Here is a 19,033-nt window from a genome sequence, read left to right as displayed (position 1 = left end):
CAGAACCCTAGCAAACTTGACTAAAGTACTATGTTTGAGAGAATAAACACTTTCTTCTGCCTATAATCAAAAGAAAGGGAGAGACAAAAACAGCTCAAGCTACATTTCCCTTACATGAATTCAGCCATTTATCAAGACTGTGCTTTTATCTAGATATCTTTTGGCCACTGCTGTGTGGCCATCTGAGGTGTAGCTCAGATCTTAGATGAAAAGCACATTTAGTAATCTTTGCCTTTCCCTTTGACTGTCTTCTAAGTAAAGAAAGGGGTAAGAAGGCCTGTGAGGAAATCAGTACAGCTTAAATATTTTCTCGGAGCCAATATCTGAATCACCGGTCCTATAATGCTGTAGGACTCAAAAATTTTCAGGAGTGGTTAAATAATAAAGAATGTCAAATAAATAACTGCTGTGGAATGTCTACTTAATTTGTGTATTTGAGGTATGGAAAAGATGCTTGGAGGAGATGAAACAATATGTTCCTTATTTTCTTATTTATACCTCCTTACATGTTCCAGGTCTTCAAGCTCATTGTGATACAGAAAAATGATCCCCACACCCAGATGCAAGCTCTGTTGTTTATGATTTTCCTCATTTTGTATTTGTTAACTGTCCTTGAAAACTTAATCATCATCACTTTAATCAGAAGAAATCATCAACTGCACAAGCCTATGCACTTCTCAACCATCAATTTTTCCTAGTGGCCTGATACATCTCAGTCACTGTTCCCAAATTTCTGGTCAGCTTTCTGGTGAAGAATACAAGCATCTCCTTCACAGTTTGTATGGCCCAGTTATACTTCTTCATTGCCTTGGTCTGCACTGAATGTGTCCTCCTGGCTGTCATGGCCTACAACTGCCATGTGGCCATCTGCAAGCCCCTGTGCTACCCAGTCATCATAAACTAAAGACTCTATATGCAGCTGGCCATGGACTTTTGGGTGGTTGGCTTTCTGACATCTGTGCTAAAGGTCTTCTTCATTTCCCAGCTCTCTTTCTGTGTTTCCAAAGTCATAAATCACTTTTACTGTGACATCAGCTCTTTGCTCAACCTCTCTTGAACTGAGTGGTCACTTGCAGAGACAGTGGACTTCATCCTTGCCTTGTTTATTCTGTTAATCCCTCTCTCCATCATCACAATTTCTTACATGTGCACGATAAACACCATTTTGTGCATTCATAAAACCACTTTGGTTGGAATAGACCTTCAAGATCATCAAGTCCAACCGTTAACCTAACACTGAGACTGAAACATGTCCTTAAGAACTTCATCTATATGTCTTTTAAACACCTCCAGGGATGGTGGCTCAACCACTTCCTTGGGCAGCCTGTTCCAAGGCCTGACAACCCCTTCCAGGGAGACTTTTTTCCTAATATCTAATAACCTCCCCTGGCACAACTTGAGGCCATTTCCTCTCATCCTATAGCCTGTAACTTGGGAGAAGAGAGCAACCTCCTCCGTGCTACAACCTCCTTTCAGATCCAGAAGGTCTTCCCTCAGCCAGGCTAAAGCTAAACAGCCCCAGTTCCCTCAGCCACTACTCATAAGGCTTGTCCTCTACACCCTTCAGCAGCTTTGTTGCCTTTTTCTGAATTCTCTCCAGTACCTCAATGTCTTTCTTGTAGTGAGCAGCCCAAAACTGAACACAACTACCAGTGAAGAGTATGCCCATCCAAGCCATGAGGAGCCAGTTTCTCCAGGAGAATGTTGTGGGAAACAGTGTCATTCCCATGGCCTCGAACAAGAAGAAAGCTTTCTCCACCTGTGTTTCTCACCTGACTGTGATCACCATCTTTTCAGCCACCCTCTCCATGTATGGACTCCTTGGATCTCAACAAACTGGTTTCCGTAATTCATACTGTAGTCGCTCCAGTGCTAAATCCATTCATTTACTGCTTGAGGAACCAGGAAGTTCCTCAATGGAACTTCCTTTATGGAAGGTCTTGTGTGGCATGGCTGCTGTCTCCAGGGTTTCTGGGACTGATCACTAACATAATACTTGCAGATAATCTTGCAGTTGAATTTGTCCGAATCCTATGAATGTCTAATAAGAATTTTACTTTCACAGAAATGAAGATTATGGTTTTGTTTAGACATCAGTGGTTAAGGATTTCTTTTCCTGAGTCAAGCTGCATGTTAACCTAAAATCAATTAATGCTGACACTGTGTGAATGTAAAAGAAGGTGTTTCTATTGAACACAACACATATCATTCCTGACCAGTAGAAAAGGCAATAAACATCAATGCCTTCTTTTAATGGATTTTTTGGTCTGCATCAAAGAAAACAATTGCATTCTGACCTTGATCCAACTTAATATGAAACTGCGATTCAAAGAGCTTGAGACACCAAATAAACAGTTATGTCAACTTTCTTCACAAGGATGGGCATTTCAATAATTCACAGAATCCCAGAATCCCAGGATGTCAGGGGTTGGAAGGGACCTGGAAAGCTCATCCAGTGCAATCCCCCCATGGAGCAGGAACACCCAGATGAGGTTACACAGGAAGGTGTCCAGGCGGGTTGGAATGTCTCCAGAGAAGGAGACTGCACAACCTCCCTGGGCAGCCTGGGCCAGGCTCTGCCACCCTCACCGGGAAGAAGTTTCTTCTCAAATTTAAGTGGAACCTCTTGTGTTCCAGTTTGAACTCATTACCCCTTGTCCTATCATTAGTTGTCACTGAGAAGAGCCTGGCTCCATCCTCCTGACACTCACTCTTTATATATCTGTAAACATTAATGAGGTCACCCCTCAGTCTCCTCCAGCTCCAGAGCCCCAGCTCCCTCAGCCTTTCCTCACACAGGAGATGCTCCACTCCCTTCAGCATCTTGGTTGTCCTGCGCTGGACTCTCTCCAGCAGTTCCCTGTCCTGCTGGAACTGAGGGGCCACAACATATTCCACACAATATTCCAGGTGTGGTCTCCCCAGGGCAGAGCAGAGGGGCAGGAGAACCTCTCTGACCTACTGACCACCCCCCTTCTAATCCAGCCCAGGTACCATTGGCCTTCCTGGCCACGAGGGCCAAGTGCTGGCTCATGGTCACCCTGCTGTCCACCAGGACCCCCAGGTCCCTTTCACCTACACTGCTCTCTAATAGGTCTAATTCCCCAACTTACACTGGAACCTGGGGTTGTTCCTATACTTGCCCTTGTTATGTTTAATTAAATTTTTCCCCACCCATCTCTCCAGCCTGTCCAGGTCTCTGGATGGCAGCACAGCTTCCAGTGTCAGCCACTCCTCCCAGCTTGGTGTCACCAGCAAACTTGCTGACAGTCACTCTATTCCTTTGTCCAAATCATTGATGAATATATTGAATAACACCGGCCCCAGCACTGCCCCTGAGGCACTGCACTAGGTACAGGCCTCAACTGGACTCTGCCCATTGACCACGACTCTCTGGCTTCTTCCCTTCAGCCAGTTCACAGTCCACCTCACTTCCCGCTCATCCAGACCGCACTCCCTCAGTTTAGCTGTGAGAATGCTGTGGGAGACTGCGTCAAATGCCTTACTCATGTCAAGGTAGATCACGTCCACCGCTCTGCCATCATCCATCCATCTTGTTATGTCCTCATAAAAGTCAATGAGGTTGGTCAAGCACGACTTCCCCTTGGTGAGTAACTGAGTAACTAGTACAAGGTAATGGTCTAGATTAACTCCAGTGATATCTGCAGTCATACACACAAACACAAAACACATCAAAACCCATACTTTTCCATAAACAATATCTCTCAGTAAGCAAAATAGATTTTCACTTCCAATTCAAATAATATACCTAATAAATGACTATGTGATTTTAAGTGAATCTCAGGAATTTAAACTCTAGTTTTGAGAAACATTTCTAGACTGTCTACTAACTCTAGTATATAGAGAGAGACTCCAGCTCTCTTCATTGGTTATTATATTTTATCCAGACTGCTCTAAGTCTATTGTCTCCTGTGATCCTTCTTTGAATTCCATCCTGCATGGCGCTAGCCAGGTTACACTCACATTATATGGTGCCCCAGGCTACATGGACTCCTAGTGATTCTGAGGAATTTATTTTCTCCAGTGTTCAAATTGAATAACCCAAATAATGACAGATGTGTACTTGCCTGTACTATCTATAGCAAACAGTAATTAGGAGAAACTAACTATGGAGTTATATTTTGATCTGGTCTAAAGGGGAGCTAGCTGGCTCTGGTACAGTTAAAAGGCAAAGAAGTTATAAACTGAAAAAAAGAATAGGCTCTTATGCAAAGACATTCCCTTACATGAATAGAGATGCCTATTTATGTTTCAGATGTGGTAGGGTAGCTTTCTCTCCAGAAAGGTTGAGGTCTTGCAGAAGGTCTTGTGTGAGATCTGCCAAACCAATACATGTTTCTGAAATGGCCACAAAAAAAGTGTAAACAAATTAGTTCCATTTGCAGGGTGATATACTTTGTGAAAACACAGTTGATCATGTAGGCACAGTAACAGATAATTACTCAAGTACATATTCATATTATAGAGTTTTGGATAGCTTCCTGAGGAACCTCTGTCAGTAGCTTGTTCATAGGAACAATCACTAGCAGGTAACTGAGGAATAGTCACCTCCAGAAAATATTTCACAGCAGCTAAGTTGGGTTATTGTTTTGTTTCATTAACTGTAAATGCTGAAGAAAGAGTCTCAGAAATATAGAATTAATCTTCATGAGCTTTCTTCTTGGGTACCTCAGTTACACAAAGCCAGAGTAAACACTGAAATCCCATGAGTAATTACTTACAGCTTATGTAGTCTTATACGGAACAGCTTTTTTGTGAACACATAAGAAGCAATTATGTCAGTAGTTTTGCAGAGCTTCCACAGCTGCTGAAGTGGCGTGAAGGTAAGAAGAGAAGGAAGTTTTTCACTGCTATTCTTCAGTAATTTTTGTAGGGTAATCACCTTCCTCCAAGGAGGAATTAATCCTTCAACATTTCAACATCTACAGCATACATGCGAACGACACTGAGCAACACATCTAGGCTTCTGAGCTGCTTGTTGACATGCATTTCTCGAGTCAAGGAAGAAAGGAGGAGATATTGCTATGGAATGATCTGTCTGACCTGCTTTAGAGTTTTTCCTCTCAATGAAAGCACTATTACCTGGATATGCCTGTATATCTACATTCCCAAGAAATAAGACAAACTGAGTATATTGTATATTACAAAACTAAACTGATGGCTGTCTAAATTTCAGCAGAATTCCAGCTTCTCAGTATGGTCTTCTGATATTATGGTAGCTCAGGTATTATCTCCAGTTCAAGAGACAGAGAAATATAAGCATTGTTTTTGACTTAGGAGAAGCACTATCATTCAGTTGCAATTGCTTATTTAGAGATTCAACTGATGTGACAGATAATTTGAAATTGGAAACACTCAGATATCCCTGGTTTTATAGGCAGAACTAATACTGGTCAGGTCAGGAACTACTGAATACATATAGTATGGAGACAAATCAATTAATAATGTATTTTGCACTTAGGAAAAAAAAAAAGACAAAACTTTGCAGTTCAAGTTTGGTTTTACCAACACTTGTGTTTTTCAAGGAGAAATCCCATAATTACTTTTCTGCTTCTTCTTAGACCTGTGGAATTTGTCATGGTAGTAAAAACTAACACTAACACAGTTATGAAGCTATATGAGTTTGCATCTTACAAGTCTTCAGTAGTGGTTTATATTACTGCTTCTGAAGCTACAAAAGTTTTTAAATGACGAGTATCTGGACTGGTGTTTCAGTGTCAATGAATTGCTTTATGAAGATGAATGTTTTTCCATCGCTGAAAACCTAGTTTATTATATGCTTTAATAATTCTTGGGAGTTGGGAAGAGGTGGTTTGTTTATTTGCTTTTAACATGAAATAAAGTATTACACTAACAGAACTTAAAAACAAGATGAAAAAGCATTTCCTATCTTAGCTTAGAGTACAGTGAGGTTAAAGAAGAGAGGTGTGCATTTTCCAGTTTGAAAGGTTTTGTTTTTTTTTCAGTTTTGACCTGTGGAAATTGAGAAATCTATAGGAAAATTAGGCTCATCAAATTTTTTAGAAAGGTGGATAGATGGAGAAATGGAAAAATGGGGAACGGGAGGGGAAGAGATACAGAGAAATACATTCCTCCAAAACTTGATCCATCTTCCCTGAGAGCTTTATTTAGAATAATACATATTGCCCTCTGGAATGCCTGTTTCATTTGTTGAATATCATGAGGATTTCTACGCCGGGAAAATACAGTGGGTACCAAGCTGAACCCCACAGACTGGATGGGAATGATGTGTCTTTGTAGAACTGGGTACAGTTGCCAAAGTTATGCAGAGGCAGCCTGAATATCCAGTATCCACTGCAAGTTAAAAAGAACTCCGCATCCAGCTCTTATATGGTCCTTCGACATCGGTGGATTTCAATAATAACCTAGGCCACCAAATATGAACCAGATATCAAAATATCTTATTGAATTTGTTCTTATAGTTTCAAAATAGTACACAATCTGCATGTAATAATGCTGTTCCTTTTTTCCCTCTCCTCATGTTTTCCCTTTTTTATCATTATAATTTTTCCTCTTTTCTCTTTTCTTTTCTTTTCTTTTCTTTTCTTTTCTTTTCTTTTCTTTTCTTTTCTTTTCTTTTCTTTTCTTTTCTTTTCTTTTCTTTTCTTTTCTTTTCTTTTCTTCTTTTCTTTTCTTTTCTTTTCTTTTCTTTTCTTTTCTTTTCTTTTCTTTTCTTTTCTTTTCTTTTCTTTTCTTTTCTTTTCTTTTCTTTTCTTTTCTTTTCTTTTCTTTTCTTTATCTTCTTTTCTTTTCTCTTCTTTTCTTTTCTCTTCTTTTCTTTTCTCTTCTTTTCTTTTCTTTTCTTTCTTTCTGTGTGGTTCTTCTTGCTACTTCTTTGATTTTAAAACTATTTCATTTTTTTTTTTCTCTTTTATTGTCTTCTTCTTTGAAGCTTGATGTTACGCCCTTTGCCATGACGCAAGAAAACAGCACAAAGTTCCAGGAATTTATCCTCTTGGGATTTCCAGCTATCATGGAACTTCAGATGTTGCTTTTTGTGATGTTCCTGGTGGCCTACATGCTGACCATCTTAGAAAATATACTCATAATTATCTTGATAAAGATGAACCTTCAGCTTCACAAGCCCATGTATTTCTTTCTCAGCAATCTCTCCTTTCTGGAGGCTTGGTATATCTCAGTCACTGTCCCCAAACTGCTAGCAAATTTTCTTGTTGAAAGCAAGAGAATATCTTTTGGAGGTTGCATGACCCAGCTTTACTTCTTCAGCTCCCTTATTTGTACTGAATGTGTCCTCCTTGCAGTCATGGCTTATGATCGTTATGTGGCCATCTGCATTCCCCTGCGATATCCACTCATCATGAACCACTGGCTCTGTGTGCAACTAGCCACATGCTCCTGGCTCATTGGCTTCTTGGCCTCTATGCTGAAAGTATTTTTCATCTCTCAACTGTCTTTTTGTGGATCCAATGTCATCAATCATTTCTTCTGTGACATCAGCCCCTTGCTGAACATATCGTGTGCTGACATGACAATGGCTGAAATAGTGGATTTCATACTGGCCTTGCTTATCTTGCTGGTTCCTCTCTCTGTCACAATTATGTCCTATATATGCATCATCAGCACGATCCTGCATATGCCCACAGCACAGGGCAGGAAGAAAGCTTTCTCCACCTGTGTTTCTCACCTCACTGTAGTCATTATCTTCTTTTCAGCCACTCTGTTCATGTATGCCCGGCCCAAGAGAATCCACCCTTTTGACTTAAACAAGCTGGTGTCAATTGTGTACACTATTGTAACTCCCATGCTCAATCCCTTCATTTACTGCCTGAGGAACCAAGAGGTTAAAGGGGCTTTGAAAAAAACCTTCAGTGTCAGACAGACTGCCCCCAAAGTCTCTCAATCTATTGCTGTCCACCATTAAGATAGTTCCTTACAGACAGTGTGAGAATTAGAAGGAAAGATTTTAAGATTTATGTTGTACTTAGACAGAACTGCAACCATCATAATGCTGATAACAAAAGAAACTGAGGCATACATATGGCCACTTATCCTCAACAAGAAATCACCTTTCTATCTATTGCCTTCAAATGATCTTTCTTCTCTGGTAAAGGCTTATGCACAATGAAGTTACTGATTTGATACACAGGCCTATTAGGGAACAACAACAACAAAACACCGAACATGGGTAGAATATCATACATCAGTGTCTTTGAGAACACAATTCAAATGATCTGTTAAAAACATGTGATCCAATTCTGGGCAACATCTGACAGATAAGGTGAGGTGGATGTGCCTAACTATAGGCACATGCCGAATGTTTTAAAGACCTCGGGTATTCTGCTCCATCTACAAATGTGATGCTAAAAGGAAGAGTTTCTTCTGCAGCTCCTGTATCATATCTGCCTATCCAAAAGGGGAGGTCTCAGGCACTCCACAGTATTTCATATTCTACAAGAAGCCTGTACTTAGGGACCTGAATCAATCCTCCTGGAAGAGAGTAACAGCCAAAGGAAAGCGTTCACATTGGAATGGGAGAAGCCCAACTTCTTAAGCAAGGTTGGAATAAATACTTCAAATAAATTTAAGACTTTAAATCCTGGTCACTGTAAATAAAATAACTTTTCCCCCCCCCCCCCCACCATTTAGTAGGACATTTTCATTAATTTGTGGTTTTATAAACTCTCCTGAAGTCACTGTATATTAGTTTGAACATGAATGACCATACAGGTGTTTGGGAATTTTGTGTATTTTAGGAGTGGCTGCATCTCTGCTGCCTTTGTCAACATCTGCACCACTAAATTAATTTACTCTAGGGAGTGATCTGTGGCCATTTTGCTAAACATGCCACAGTGTCAGATGCAGATACCGTTATGGCCAGGCCCCTCTTGACCAGGCTGGCCATCCCATGAGCAGTCCCTTGATTGTGACCTACTCCAAAGGCTTTTGCATCTCTTCACTCAGATCTTCTGCCAGTGTGTTGTACGTGCTGTTCATTGCCACTTCTCTGTTCCACCACAGCAATGTGACCTCCCCAGTTAACCTCATGGATCTTAATATATGCTGATTTAAGGGCTCCTTTTCAATTTACTTGTGTATTTATTTATTTATTTATTTATTTAGAAAGGTGCTGTGTTTAAAACACTTCGGATGCAGCTACATTGATGTCTCAATCAGTTAGAAGCAATATTCCTGCATTTCCAAAGACAAGATCCTGGGATGCTATTGCCTTCCTTTGGCCCTTTACTGGGCTGGAAAAAAATGTAATTGCATTAAAAATTAATCTAAACATTCAAGATTTTTATAATAAAGTTAAGCATTACCTTACAGCCTATGATGTTTATTTTTGTATATGGTACCGAGTTTCTATGCTGCACATAAGGGATGAAAAGCAGACAAAATGAGGCAAAATGAGCCAAGTAAAGGTGTCAAGACTGCTGCAATAGTTTTGGAATATTGGACCGTGTGGACAGAGTAAGAGGGAGGAGATGTTTCATCCTTGTATTCAAGTCAAATGGGCTCTAAACTGATCAGAACTATAGTATTACTGCTATGTTTTGTTTGAGGAAAGAACCAGTTTTCCATTGCAGAATAGTCCTCACATACATTCACTAAGTAGTCAGTATAGACTTTACACAGAGACAAACAGACAAATAACACTTTATTGTGAAAGAATGAGATTCATAATAACAACATAGACTCAAGCCAGTATGAGCTCAGTTCAGCAGAACCATTATCTGATTCCTGATTGACAAGCTGTGCTTAATAGCTATGGAAATGCCATTTGGAGGACAAGTTAAACGTCATGCTTACTTTAATTATACAGGTAAATAATAGGGCTGCAACTCAGTACAGCTGGTTTGTACTTATCTAACCTAACTTTGTGAATGGGATTTGACTCCAGGTTTAAACACATAAGTGGGAACAGATGTCTCAGATTTCAGCATTATCAAGGAAGTTCTAGGACTTGAATCAGCTGCACAGTCATGGGTACTTAGTGCCTCTTGAAATTACCTTGTATACCCTGGATATCCTCTAGTTGTTCTAGAATGATACTGGCCTTACATGGAACCTGCATCATATCTATCACTGCTATAAGGTGCCATGAATACTCTGGGGTGCTCAAAATTATTATTAGGTATCTGTCCTGGACACTGAATAGGTGTTTATATATATATAGGTGTTTAAATATATATATAAAAACAGTGTCTAGAGATCTGTTAAGATGATTAAGTTTAAAGGCGGGACCAGTTTCCTAAGGATGGCCATCTGGAGCCAATTCTGTAGAATTTGTGTATCTCACCTTGGCTACAGTTCACAGAGACTGTATTGCCCAGAGCTTCATTGACCAGAATAACTTTTTAGGTACTTAGGATGGGAGTTTAATCTAAAGGAGTCATGCACTATAAGTTATGTGGATATATATGATTCTAGTCAATTTGTTCAAGGAAATAGAGATTAATCCCCATGACAGGTCACAAAGTGCTTAAGAAGTATTATAAGTATTATAATGCTTATATATTAATGATTTATAATGCTTATGAAGCTTATTCTGTCAAGTAACCTGGACTCCTTCCTTTATCACACATACTTTAAGACTATAAATCCATTAGCAGGCTCTCTTTCGGAACTAAATAATTCTCTCTCAGCCAAAACACAAGCCCTATGGGGAGAGGCTGAGGGAGCTGGGCTTGTTTTGTCTGGAGAAGAGGAGGTTTAGAGGTGAGCTCGGCACTCTCTAGAACTACCTGAAGGGCAGTTCTAGCCAGGTGGGGATTGGGCTCTTCTCCCAGGCAGTCAGCAATAGGACAAGGGGGCATGGGCTTCAACTCTGCCAGGGGAAATTTAAGCTGGAGATTAGGAAGCAATTCTCTGCAGAGAGAGTGGTCAGGCATTGGAATGGCTGCCCAGGGAGCTGCTGGACTCACCGGTCCTGGAGGTTTTTAAACTGAGATTGGACATGGCACTTAGTGCCATGATCTAGTCAATGGACTGGAGTTGGACCAAGGGTTGGACTTGATGATCTCTGAGGTCTTTTCTAACCCAGTCGATTCTGTGATTCTGTGAAAACTATTTTAATTTTGGCTCCTTCATCTATGGAACAACTGCAGAGTTTTTCAAGAGTTTCTGGGTACGACATGCTCTCAATTTCATATCACAAAACACCATTCTGGAACATTGCAGCAATGCCCTCACATTTGTTCAAATACTTTGAACTAATAACATTCAGGTAAAAATGTAAAAATATCACTGTCTTCAGAGTTTGGAGGAGAACTGGGGCAGTATTCTTCTGACTGTAGACACACAATCTATGTTTGGCTATTAACAATCGAACAAGCTCCTAAGAGAATTCTCTGCCTGACTTCCTCTTTGGAGTGCCTCTTCCAGCCACAGGATTTGTTTTGGGGGTCTTTTTTCTATTAAATCCTTCTTTTCCCTGGTTCTTGAGGAGATTAATGAAGACTTCCTGCGACTTCAGACCCTGGGGTACACAGAAATCATATGCAAGCATCAGAGTATATGTCATGCCCCAAAGACCACTCTTACTCCCTCAGTAGCTTTATACCTTTTTTCTCCTGTGTCCCCAGCCCTGCATACAGTGAATGCTGCAGGTGAGGCCGCCCCAGCGCAAAGCAGAGCGGGACAATCCCCTCCCTGCCCAGCTGGCCGTGCTGTGCTGGGTGCACCGGGACACGGGTCCCTCTTGGCTGCCAGGGACACAATTGGCTCGTGTTCAACTTGCTCTTGACCAGAATCCCCAGATTCCTCTCTGTGGAGCTGCCCTCCTGCCACTTGGGCCATCCGGATACCTGGGCAAGCTGGGTTTGTCCAGGAGAACAATTCAAATTATGCAAATGCAGTGAGTCAGAGCACTGAGGCACTCCCTCCACAGTCTTGGGGCTTCTGTCATGTAGGAGAAGATACCCCTTCTGCCTAGGAGAGGTAGCAATGATCAATCAATTCCGACAGCCTGGGGCACCTGTGGCTCCCCTGCTACTTCAACTGTAGCTCAAGCAAGATGGTGCAAAAACTATATGATCTGAAAAGTTCTGAACATAGACAAATGGTGGAAAACACCAGAATACTACCTGGTCCTATGTGTTGCTAGAGCAGAAAAATACTGACTAAAGCCTATAATCTTATGACCCTATAAACAATGAATTCAAAGTGAGACCTGTTGAGCTCTCTGGGGTCACCACGGGCTGCAACTTCACACCTCACTCTGAGGGGAGATGCCTTCTCAGTGTCACCTCAGGACAAACGGATGCTGCAAAGCTGTGGGTGAAGATAGATTGCTTGAGGCTCAACAATCATCTGTTGAGAATGCTGGTGCATTGAAAGTAAGTAATTCACTAAACTCAAGAGGGAAATTTTGTCTGATTTTGACTGATGTATGTGTATCCACATATATTTTAGTATACATGAATTAATACTCACGTGTGTCTATGTTTTTGTCTATATATCTTTGTGCATGATTACGTCTATGTGATCTGATTTCTCTCTTTGTAATATAGTGTGACCCTTGTCATTCTCAGCTCTGTAATTAAGTTGCTGTTTTAAATATAACAAATCCCATCAAATTGCTTTAAATCACTTCATTAATCAGCAAGTGATTAATTGCTATTAGAAATAATTTCAAATTGCCGGTAAATCAAAACCATGTGAGCAATGTATCCACAACGCCATATCCTCTGCTTTAGGGCTTTTTACTTTTGTTTTTTGGGTGTGTTTTTCTTCCCCTGCCCTATAAAAATCAGTAGATGTCAGCTTGTGGTATTTCATTGTTCAGTGTCTCAGACAAAATCTTAGACATTTTCAGAGTTTTTTAATTCTACCCTGTATGGAATCACAGGGGAAACAATAGCATCTCTCCTCTTTCTCTGATTGCTTCCATTGGGAGGTTATCTATAATTTCTAGGTCACATCTCATGAGGCACTGAAGGTAAATAAAGTGGTCGATTTATCTGTGTTGGTATAAATCATGCAACTGACACAACAGCGTACCCTACATCTGTTCCCTATTGATCATACTCTTCAGGAGCAACTAAGGTGGTGTATCCCTCTCTGAATTCCCATTACAGAAGGTTGAGAACAGTTTTGTTTCTAATAGTGTTATAGTTGTAACTAGTCTCGGGAGCTGTATTTTGTTTTTGTGAACTGTATCCAAGATTCTCACCTTATCTTGAAGTTTCACAGGTTGTATACAAGTTCTTATCTTAGTTTGAGAATAGAGAACTGAAAGTTAGTTCTCAGTTAGTCCTTATCTTATCTTGAAAGGATAGGATGTGCTGAGAATGCACATCTAAGAAATCCAAGAATTTTACATGATTTCACAATGAATACAGGAATAGTGCGCATGTGCGGTGAGAAAAGGTGAAAAGTACACAGGTGAAGAAGACTTCTTACTTCATCCTGAAGACCCCCTGAACGACCACCAGAGGACACTGCCCATGCTTAGAGTAGTTCCAAGGTGTTGCAACTGATACTGTGAAATAGTTGTGTAATCTGATGAATATGCAATACATACGTTGTAACCCTAATGAATATGCATATAACCAAAACTGTATAAATGTAGTAGAGTTCGAATCAGTAGTTGAAGCCAGCTTTGGGTGCGAACCCCTGGTTTCCCAGTGCTGAAATAAAAGCACCGCATATAACTACGTCCGTGGTTATGTGTCTCGTTTGCTAACAATAGCACAGGCTGAGGTATTATTATTTTTGAAGAAATTATCTGAGTTAGCTGCAAATGAAACAGACCCAGAACTACAATTAACTTGCAATTATGCTGTGTCTGGGACGTTATGTGTACCTTTGTATGTCAATAAGTTTTATGTAGATATCAGTGTCCTCACAGCTAGCCATAGAAACTTGTAATAGGGTCCTTCTGGTTTTTAAATCAGATTGCATATATCCTTTTGGTACTTCACCTTTCCCTCGCAGTTCACACATGGTGTAACTTTAGAAATGTATAGATGTAGGAATTAAAACTTTGACAATGTAATTGTCTATCTATAAGCTCATAACCTAACATTTTTTTTATACTGGATGGACAACATGATAGCACGATTCATCTGCATTATTTTAGACCTGTGTCTTAGATGAGATAGGACTGGTAGTGCCTGTTTATTTCCATTAAATATAAAGTAAAAAACATGTTTACAATTTTACAGTGAATAATTCTGAACTGAGTAGATGAATTTAACACAACTAATTTCTAGAAATCCAGCAACAAAGTATTGGAACTTTACAGTGTTTTAAGTGGTGGCGTAACATACTGTTATGAATTTAAGCCTGTCTGCTTAGGTTTCATTGTATTAATTTATTGCAGGTGGATAAGGTTCATCTTTCCTGTACAGAATGGGTGGGAGAAATGAAACCAGTGTCATGTATTTCATTCTCCTGGGTTTTCCCACCACTGCTGAACTACAGGTGCTCCTCTTCTCTGCTGTACTTCTGGCTTATTTATTGACTGTGTTGGAAAACTTCCTTATTATTCTCATAATCCGAACTAACCACAGTCTGCAAAAACCCATGTATTTCTTCCTAGGAAATCTGTCTTTCTTAGAGATCTGCTATGTTTCTGTCATTGAGCCAAAGATGCTCATAGATTTCCTCTCTCAAGATAAAAATATCTCATTCCATGGGTGCATGACACAGTTATATTTCTTTGTTACTTTTGTTTGTACTGAGTATATTCTGTTAGCTGTTATGGCCTATGACCGTTTCTTGGCTATATGCAAACCTCTCCAATATTCTCTCATCATGAATCATCAGTTCTGTGCTCAGCTGACAGCTGCCTGTTGGATGTGTGGTTTGATCACTTCTTCCATCAAGCTGAGCTTTATAGCCCAGCTCTCATTCTGTGGTGTAGACAAAATCAATCACTATTTCTGTGATATTTCACCCCTGCTGAATATCTCCTGCAGTGATTCCTCTTTAGCTGAGCTAGTGGACTTCATCTTGGCTCTGATCGTCATCATGGTGCCTCTGTGTACTGTGGTTACCTCCTATATTTGCATCATATTCACCATGCTGAAGATCCCTTCTTCTCGGGGGAGGCAAAAGGCTTTTTCCACCTGCAGCTCCCACTTGACTGTAGTGATATTGTTCTACTCCACCACTCTTTTCACTTATGCCCACCCTAAGGTCATGTATACCTACCATGCTAACAAGTTGGTATCTGTCTTGTACACGGTAGTTGTGCCACTTCTGAATCCTCTCATATATTGTCTTAGAAACAAAGAAGTCAGGTTTGCCCTGAGGAAGACTTTTACTTGCACAAGATATACCTAAGAAATCAACGAAAGACTTCTGGTTTTGCTCATGAAGATCACGTGGCAGTGCTGATGAACTGAAGCCACAAGGTCCGGACCTTAAACCATGCTAAACTGAAACTCTCCTATCCATGCACCAAGTAACCATAATTATGGAACTAGACTAAATCTAAATTTGATCTATATACATAATATGGTTTGGGGTTGGGAGTTTTTTTGCTTGTTTGTTTACCCCCTATGACTCTATGCTGCCTGCTTTTCTCACAGGTCTCAGCTGAACAACTGCTCCAGTTTTAAATGGGTTTTGCAATGCTAGAAACTGAACCTCAGATTTTGTTTGCCCTAGATAATTTACTAGGTCCAGAAAACATTTTCTGGGATTGTAAAAGGCATGTAAAATGCAGATATAGACATCTGATTTTTTTTTACTCTGAGATTCTGTTATTGTCCCTCAAAAAAAAAGAGGCAGGATAAGGATAAGTAATCTTAACTTTCTTAAATACCTAGTTTAGGATAAAATGAATCATCCTCTGAAGGAGAAAACTTTTTTAATATAGCAAAAGAGAGAATATAATGTGAGTAGCTCACGCTGTGGCATAGCTACAGTGTCACTTGGATTCAGCCTCTGGTTCACACCAGATCCCTGGTAACCTGAATAACCTTATTGTACCCCCAGGGCACATGAAATAAATCACTTGAAGAAGAAATTCAGACACAACTGACAGGATAGATGTGGCGGATGCACTCGACCACCCCCCTGCTCCCCCAGCCAAACCAGAGCAGTTTGGTCCAGGCTCCAGAGGAGGGAAGGGCCTGAGCCGTAACCAGGCCAAGAACTCCTGCCAGGAGACCCACAGGGAAGCAGAACGGGAACTGAACACCGAGGGTTTGTGGGCACAGGGAGTCTCGTGCAGACTTTTCCTACTGTGTGCAATTTGACTACGAGTCAACCACTTCATTCTATAAATACAACAGCCTGGATAAGCCACTGTGAGCTCTCCCTGCTAAGTAAGTGAGCTGTGTGGCAATGGTTTTACTACTCAGAGGTCAGTGGATGAGCCCAATTCAAGTTTAATATTAATCATTTAGCTTGAGAAGATGCACACTAAATATAATGAATTATTTAGAGATATAAGGTTGCATGATTTTTAATATGCTCTTTGCTTTATGTTACTTGGTAAGCTGGATTTGCTACAATTTTGAGCTGTAAAGTTCTGCTCATATTCACCAAAAGGAACTACAAACTACACCGAACACTTGCAAGATACGGTCTAGTTTGCACTTTGCTAGGAAAAATGGAGCTGACTGGGAAAAATAACGATCCAAGGCTAACACGGAGACATTACAGACATCTGCAAAACGGGGCCTATTTTGCACTTCGCTCATAAGGAAGGATTTATTTAGACAAAACACTAACTGCCAGGCTACGGACCATAAACAATGTTTATAGCTGAACAAAACAGAGGTCCACATGGAATCAGCAGAAAAGATCCAACGAGAAGCAAGAAGATCCACAGTGAAATATTGCTATTGGACTGAATCATGGTATGAATGGTCTGCAAAGATATAAAAGTCTATGGTCTCCTATGCTCGGGTGGACCTCTGCACAGGTACCAGCTTGAGTCAGCCCTCCTGCTGTTCTACTCCATTATTTTTATTGTTTTTTCCTGAGAAATTTGTTTCCTGAAAGTCTGCTCTGCGTACGGTTATCAGGCCTCACCTGACAGTTTGCCGCTGGAGCTTAAAACATAGACTCCAGAGTGAACGGTTATCAGGGAGGGAACACACCTGAACGTTTGCTTCATGAATGGGTACAGGCTCCTGGAGAGACGGTCAGCAGCATTTGGCTTGGTGTATCTCCCCCATGCAGTAAATAATAGAGCAAACCCACCATCGAACTCTTTAATGTCGTGCTTCTCTTTAAGAAATCTAAACATTATTCTGCAGTAAGCAGAACCCTAAATTACTCCCCCACAACAACGGAACACTTCACTGTTTCCTTCAGGCTGCATGAGCCCTGGATCCAGCAGTATTCCAGCAGGAGTCATGACCTTAACCTCTGGCTCACAAACTACAGTCCAAGTCCTCAAGCCTGACAGTGTTCAAGAAGAGACTGGACAACGTCCTCAGACACACAGTGTGAACTGTGGGATGTCCTGTGCAGGGACAGCAGTTGGACTTGATGGTCCTTGTGTGTCCCTTCCAACTCAGGACGTTCTATGATTCTATGTCTTCCCATTGAATATGAAGGAGTCTAGAGACACATCTGATACATCCGAGTTAAATACTGCCTATCCATGAGAAAATAGGATTATCAGTTAGAAGTCTCTGTAGGTAAAAATGTGCCTCTAAGAAATTTACTCCATGCTCAGAATATCACAGTGATTCAAAATGTGTAATACTCTGTAAAAAACAAATAAAAACATTATGAAAAACTGTCAGCTGAGTGCATAACTATGTGATCATGTTAAATGTGGATTTGAGTTTATAATTAAGACCATAGTTTTTGACATTGTATGCTCTGTACTAGCAGGCTACCTTTTCAGGCTGTGCAGTTAATGAAGCATCTAGCTTTCCAGGGAGGAAACCTGGAAACACTTGCTGGAATAACTTATTCTGTGCATTCTGTTGCCATGGATACAACCGATCCAAACAAGACTTTTTGAAGACTTGAGCACAGTTTTAAGGAGAGGTGTCAAGAACAGCTTCAAGATAACCGTACTGGGAAACTCACCAGAGATGTAAGCTGCTGACTATTCCAGATATTCACAGAAAATCTACTATGAGGAAATAGGTAATCCATGCATTGTAAAAATAAAATACAGTATGAACCATACTGTGGGAAAGGAGCCAAACAAACTAACAAAATAAATCCAGCAAATCAAGAGCCACAGAGATAGTTCGATATATAAGCAGGGATTCCTCCAAAGCTACCTAAGAAATAGATACCTAAATCTAACGTCTAATTAGATATCTCAGCCAACTACCCTAGTCTCCTTTACTATTCATGGACATGTATTATCACCCCCAAGAGGATATTTCTTCTAGTCTCAAAAGGTGTCTATTTCTCTCCTAGATTTAAATACAGCTTGTAATGTCTACATCAGACTTATGTGTCACTTGTGGTTTAACCCCAGCAGGCAGCCAAGCCCCAAATACCTACTTGCTCAGTCCCCTCTCAGTTGGAATAGAGGAGAGAATCAGGAAGGTAAAAGTGACAAAATTCATGGGTTGAGATAAAGACAGTTTAATCTGTAAAGCAAAAGCTGCGTGCAAGCAAAGCAACACAAGGAATTCAGTCAGTACTTCCCATCAGCAGGCAGGTGTTCAGCCATCTCCAAGAAAACAGGGCTCCGTCATGCATAATGACTACTTGGGAAGGCAAACATCACTTTGAGTATTCTCCCTCCCTCCTTCTTTCCCCCAGCTTTTATTGCTGAGCATGGCATCTTATGGTATGAAATATCCCCTTGACAGTCATTGGTGGGTGGTGTGAGAAGAAGAAAAGGCTTTGACACTGTGCAAGTACTGTTCAGCAATAATCAAAATGTTCCTGTGTTATCAGCACTGTTTCAGCACAAATCAAAAACATGGCCCCACAAAAGCTAGAATTAAAAACTGAACTCTGTTCCAGACAAAATCAGTACATTGTGAAGCCTGCTTTTATTCTGATTACAGTAAATTCAAGCATTTATACACCAATGATCACCAAATCTGTTTCTCCCCTTATTTCAGTTTTTCTATGAAAACCATAGCAT

The 19,033-nt window shown here is 40.5% G+C and overlaps 2 protein-coding genes, 1 long non-coding RNA gene and 1 pseudogene across 5 annotated transcripts in view; 3 read left to right on the top strand and 1 right to left on the bottom strand.

Annotated features, from left to right (window-relative positions):
- The window catches only part of LOC110360675 (uncharacterized), a 129,918-nt gene that overhangs the window by 93,268 nt on the left and 17,617 nt on the right, over positions 1–19,033 (bottom strand). The window lies entirely within an intron of this gene.
- LOC102085444 (olfactory receptor 6B1-like) lies at positions 507–2,037 on the top strand (annotated as a pseudogene).
- Positions 6,858–9,874, top strand: LOC102085273 (olfactory receptor 6B1). The gene is made up of 2 exons (XM_005505146.3): positions 6,858–7,873; positions 9,770–9,874. Exons 1-2 carry the CDS (start codon positions 6,956–6,958, stop codon positions 9,872–9,874), a joined length of 1,023 nt encoding a protein of 340 aa, XP_005505203.2. The 5' UTR covers positions 6,858–6,955.
- On the top strand, positions 14,359–15,294 carry LOC102085093 (olfactory receptor 6Y1). Its single transcript, XM_005505145.3, has one exon. It carries the CDS (start codon positions 14,359–14,361, stop codon positions 15,292–15,294), a length of 936 nt encoding a protein of 311 aa, XP_005505202.2.

The sequence above is a fragment of the Columba livia genome, chromosome 23, assembly GCF_036013475.1.
Source record: "Columba livia isolate bColLiv1 breed racing homer chromosome 23, bColLiv1.pat.W.v2, whole genome shotgun sequence".
NCBI lineage: Eukaryota > Metazoa > Chordata > Aves > Columbiformes > Columbidae > Columba > Columba livia.
The sequence above is the reverse complement of the archived record's forward strand: the minus strand, read 5'-3'. Positions and strand labels throughout refer to the sequence as shown.